Raw genomic sequence first — 6,000 nt, forward strand, 5'->3', positions numbered from 1 at the left:
GAGTCTTCTGACTCAAAGAGCATGGTAGAGTGGGTAGGTCGTTACCCCAATTTGGAGCACCTGTGCAATGCAGAGAGCTGCCTGCAGCACCAGTATATATGTTTCCCCTGTCTAACCCCTCTGTCTGCTTCTCCCATCTGCTTTCCCCATCTGCTTTCCCCATCTACCAGGACAGGTTGTATCAGCCACCAAGCGAACCAACTTTGGATCCTCTGTCCATTCTGATATACACATTCATTGTTTATGTCATTATGCTTTTGTTTGTTTAATCGATTATTGTTTTTAGATATGATTAAATAAATTCTTTGTTAACACTTTAATCACCGGAGACGCCGAAACTCGTCTTTCCCCGCCATGCTCATTCTGCCGAAGACGCCGTAACACGTCTTTGATATCAATATTTCAAAAATCTGTGATCGAAATCATATTTCTCCCCCGGGGACCTGAGATATACTGCTGAGCTCCACTCAACTCTCTAACGGTTCAAGAGCGCCATCTGGTGGCCGATCGGGGGATCGCCCAGGGGAGAAACAGGATGTAGAAGCTGGTGCTCATTTCAATTCGGTCCGATCACTCGCTATAGGTCCTGGGACTCGAGCTCGACACAATACATAGCGATCCGTTGCCAATAACTCGATACACAACATGATTTGGACGTATATACTATTATACAACCTGGAAATGGATCGGGTATTTCTCCATCCCATAATAGAAACAATTCTGTTCCAGGCTCATCTCCCAACGGCGCGAGGAAGCTACGGTGAGTTTCAGCGTTATTTTCTAATGTCCTCTATACTAACTGCTCTAATGATCATATCACCCACACTAGATGAATGATATAACGTTGCCCACGGAATTATAAACGACCCCCCGCCCATCCGGTCAACATCAGATCATACGTAGTAACTTCTAGAACTACGTGCAGTTGAATTTTTTATCTGGCACCGATCGCTATCAAACTGTATTTGATCATCAATATAATGCATTTAGGGCTATAAATCAAGTTCTGGAGAAAGCTGCAGAAAACGATAAAAACATACTTATACTTTAGACCGTATTTTAGTATGAATATGTGAATGAAAAAGTATAACGTTGCTACACCCTGAACAATAGATATAGGACATTGAATTGGCCATAATAATGTCAATTTAGCAATACAATTTAAAAAGTTATAGCCCTGCAAAGAAGGGGAACTTCTCCATAGACAAATAGAGCTGGCTAGGGATGGTAAATTATGAATTTAACCATGGCGATCAAAGTGTTAACATGGTATCACGTTTGGACAACCCATATTTGATAAACCTCTGGTTTGTCATATATGGGGGCTCGATCCGTTTGTAGGACCTTTTTGTGGAATTTGGTAGTAGCTTTGTTTTGTACTAATTTGGCCTAGTGTGGTTTGAGTTATTGGTTGGATTCATGCTAGCATTTGGTATTTGTGATTTGGTTAGCATTTGGTATTTTGTGATTTGGCTGGCATTTGTATTTGGGTTCCTGTCGGGACAATTTGTTTGGGCTCTGTCTGAGTACAGGAGGGCTACTTTGAAAAGTAATTAGGCTACTTAATTGGACTAGTGTCTGTGACCTGAGGTTTAGAGCTAGTATTTGTAGCCTGTTGGCTAGAATTTGTTTGTAGCCTAATTATTTGTATGCCAGTGTTAGGGAGTAAGCACATGTGATTTGGTCTTTGTTCTTGGTGTTTGATTGTTTGGGGTTTGGGGAAGGTAGCAGTTTGTTTCTGTGCAGATTTCTTGTGGTAAAGAGATTTGTTCATTTGTTTTTGTTGTTGCTTGTGTTGAGGCTTTGGAGTTTGATACCTTAATGACATTCTGTGTGTTTTGGGAACCATTAATCCCCGGTTAGGCAAAGATGGCAGGTTTCCAATAGGGGGACTCGTCTTGGTATTTTCTTTTTTAGGCGGCTACAAACGTGGGTAGAGACAGGCACTAGCATTGGTGCTTGTGTCCTCTCAGGAGCACGTCTCTGGCTCAGAGGAGTGGCTGTATAACAGGTACTTCTTCTGCCCAGAGAGTTCCAGTGCATGAGTACCCCCTGCATGTAGTAGCACGAAGATTGAGGTTTTGAGGTAGTTAGTTAGTTAGTTGGGCACTGTAGTTAGTCAGGGGGGAGGTTTCATTTGATCAGACTGTTTGTTTTTTCTTGGTATTCACGCTTCATTGTCCCAGCATAGGTTTTGTTTGTTTGTAGGCCAACAGTGACGTATGGCCCTTTGTTTGAGTGTGGCACACTTTGTTTAGGCCAATAGTGCACTATGGCACTCAGTTTTGAGCGGCAGAAGGAACTTCTGCTACTGCAGCACAGACGAGAGTTGGCTTTAGAGGAGGCAAAGCTACTATGGCACAGACAAGAGTTTGCTTTGGAAGAGATTAAGCAGAAGGCTGAGCTAGCCAAAATAGATCTGCAAGAGGCAAAGCACAGACAAGAGTTCGCTTTGGAGGAGATTAAGCAAAAGGCTGAGCTTGCCAAAATAGATCTGCAGCATAGGGAGCTAGGTTTGTTTTGTTCTCCTCGTCCAACGTTGTCTGTGTTCCCTGTTCCTGTATGTGACATTTCTCTCATTTCAGGTTTGGGGAGTGGTGATATGCAGAGAGGTGTGCGCGCTGTGTTGCCTGTAGATGGTGTGGACATCGATCTGGGTAACAATCTTGCTGAGGTGCGGGTTTGGGCAGAGGGGCCTCTCCCAAGTGTGGTCACCCATGACTCTCCTAGTCCAGACTCACAAGACTCTCCTAGTCCTAGGTTAGACGACATATCAGGTGTTGTCCTTGGTCATCCAGCCTGTGCAGTGACACAGGCAATGACACCAACGTGTGATGCGCAGGGGGCTACCCAAGGCGCGGATGTTGAGACTGTTCATATTAGTTTGGTTCTGCCTGACCCATTTCAGTCCATGTCGCAGACTACGTTAGTTAGGAAGCAGGACAGTGATCCGGCTTTAGAAGGGCTGTTAGATACGGCCGTGCCGTTTGAGAAAATGGATGAGACAAATGTTATTGCCAAAGGCAAAAATGCAATAACATGTGGACATGTGAACCTCCTAACGCCCACCAACTTTTGCCCATCTAAAGGGGGGGGGGGGGGGATAATTGGGACTACAATAATGTTTCTCTCTGTTCCACTTCTCTAGTACCCGTTCCTGAGAAGGGACTGCCATGGCTCCTACTGGCTTCCAGAGAGGTCGCCCAGGAGATCACAGGGTTTAGCCCTAGTGACCTGAGGTTTGGTCAGAAAGTTGGTGGTCCCATGACTATTCAGAGTGAGATGGTTGGGAAGGAGAAAATGAAAACTGGAAGAAAGAGAAAGGAAAAGAGAACTGGAAAGAGAGAGAAAAAAAAAAAAGATAAAATTTCTTTATGGTCATTGTGCTGAGATAAATGAGGTGGTTGTGCCAGCAACTTTCCAGCACCTAATGACATGCGTCTGGGCGTGGTTGACCATTTCAATTTAAATGGTAGAGTGACCTGATAGGGTTGACTCCATTGTTTTTACTTTTAACATCCTCTGTTCTTCTTGTCTCGTTTGTTCCCCAATCTCTTCCGTCTCTTGCTCTCTTAATTTGCTTCTTAGGATCCTATGTTGCAGAGAGCGGAGGCAGGAGGGTGAGGGGAAAGGGTGACCGGTCAGCAGGGGTGTTGGAGATGATTTGTGTCTGAAATTGTGTTGCTTTGTTTGTGATTTTGATGTTGGTTATTTGTATATATACCAGGGGAATAAGTTACTCTTAGTTCGCTGTATTTTGTTTAGGTTCTAAAAATGTTTAATCTCTTGCCCCTCTAACCAATTTGATGGTGTTTCATTGTGTGGTGTATTATCCCTTTACCTGTTGGCCTTAATTCATTGACTGCTGTATAAGCATAGGACTCATTTTGATAATACACAAAGAGGCCTAAACTCTTAAACCAAGTGGATAATGTAGAATTCCCTATGCGGGGTATCCATGATAGTTTGGTTGGAAACACCATTTAGCTCTGTAGATAAAAATATTCCTTTTTGGCCCATGTGTTTGATTGTAGACGTTTGTGCTTTGAAATTTGTATTTGTGTGTGCTCCTCTGGTGTGCAACTCTTGTTTTGCCTGGTTTGTCTGTTCCCCACTCCCTACTGTCTCCTGCTCTCTTAAACTGCTTCCTAGGGCCCTATGTTGCTGAGAACGGAGGCAGGATGGTGAGGGAAATGGGTGAAGGGTAAAACTATGTTGATTTTGATTTGAATTTGGGAAAAAGTATTATTGTTACATTTGGGATTTGGGTTAGCTTGTTTGTAAATAAATTTTTTATTTGGTAATAGGGTAGAACCCTTTTCTTTAGGGGGAGGGTGTGACGACCCCCACTTCACCTGCAAATGGGGAGTCTTCTGACTCAAAGAGCATGGTAGAGTGGGTAGGTCGTTACCCCAATTTGGAGCACCTGTGCAGTGCAGAGAGCTGCCTGCAGCACCAGTATATATGTTTCCCCTGTCTAACCCCTCTGTCTGCTTCTCCCATCTGCTTTCCCCATCTGCTTTCCCCATCTACCAGGACAGGTTGTATCAGCCACCAAGCTAACCAACTTTGGATCCTCTGTCCATTCTGATATACACATTCATTGTTTATGTCATTATGCTTTTGTTTGTTTAATCGATTATTGTTTTTAGATAGGATTAAATAAATTCTTTGTTAACATGGTATCACGTGTGGACTCCCTTTATATGATAACCTCTGGTTTGTCATAACACAAAGAAATTTAGGAGCACACAAAAATATTTAGGAGCACAGTGAAAATATTTCAAGTAAATGTATATTTTTACTGTGCATGCATGTGCAAACGGGAACGGGACACACATCTGTGCAATAGCACATACCACCAAAGTCACTGGCCCACTGTGTGCGTGTGTGTGTATCTGCGTGTGCAAACGGGAATGGGACACAGACATTTGAACTATTAAGTGATTAATGCCTACTGTGGCAAAGTTGTAGCCAACAACTAGGCCTAATAAAAAAAGGCAGTGACACTGGCATTACCACCAGGGCCATCAGTAGAGGGGACTGTAAGGTGCCTTTTCGGTATACTACCTTTGCTAAAACTGTGTTCTCTGTTAAAGGTGGTAACTACTGGAATAGCCTACCAGTTGTGATTAGATAGTGTCCCACATACTCCATGTTCAAGACTCATCTTAAACTGCATCTTAAGGCAAACCAGAACTGTGATCATTTTTTGATTTAGTTTATGTAACTTGTTTCTTGTTTCTATTGTTGTTTTTAATCATTGATTGTCACAATGCTTTTACCCTAAGCAGGCTATTTATTTATTGAAAGAGTTTGGCTGTCTCCTGGTGTAAATTAGCTCTTGCTACAACCCTGCATGTTTACATTTTGTATTTTGTACTTGATGTTCATTAATGTGCTGTCCCTATCAAATAAACTATCAAATCAAACTACTGCTACAAAAGTAACAGTCACTTAACTTTAGCTTTATGGTATATTGACTTGAACAGACTGTTAGATCAACCCTGAAACTGAAAATATCTGTTATAATAGTTAATTCAAAATAATGCTTTAATAAGTGAACTGTAGCATTACAGGGACTCTCAAAGTAATAAAACAAGGAAGATGCAAAGCGTCAGTATTGTGTGACATTCCTGAGGAGCCTTCAGGCAAAACCTCTCATGATAACATTGTTTACTCAGTTGTATTTAGGACGGCCATTTCAACCCCCACGAACAGCAAACACCTTCTAGGGGGTGACGGTTGACACAGCACAAGAAGCTAAAGGAAGCAGATATGCCTCTGTGAGACAAGACCAATGTGTAAGACTGGTTGAATCTATACAATAATAGATTAGAGACAAGACACACAGGTAAAATAATGCCTTAAATCTGTAGGAAACTAAAACCATACCTATTAGAAAGTAATTTACAAAGAAGATTAGAATACCATTTTAGGAATGTCAAAGCTGGTTAAATAATAAAGCATTTTCCTTTAAATCATAGAGTAATACAAAGT

General features: G+C 42.1%; 1 protein-coding gene across 1 annotated transcript in view; it reads right to left on the reverse strand.

Moving 5' to 3' along the window:
- LOC311233062 (fibronectin type III domain-containing protein 4-like) overlaps positions 1-2,878 on the reverse strand; it is a gene marked incomplete at both ends in the record, with an annotated part of 149,374 nt that extends 146,496 nt beyond the window's left edge. The window contains one exon of the mRNA XM_084319925.1: positions 2,830-2,878. Within this exon, the coding sequence (XP_084176051.1) occupies positions 2,830-2,878 (49 nt within the window). The remainder of the gene's footprint in view (positions 1-2,829) is intronic.
- Between the last annotated feature and the right edge of the window lie 3,122 nt (positions 2,879-6,000).

The sequence above is a fragment of the Notolepis coatsorum genome, assembly GCF_963971535.1.
Source record: "Notolepis coatsorum genome assembly, chromosome: 1".
NCBI classification, from domain to species: domain Eukaryota; kingdom Metazoa; phylum Chordata; class Actinopteri; order Aulopiformes; family Paralepididae; genus Notolepis; species Notolepis coatsorum.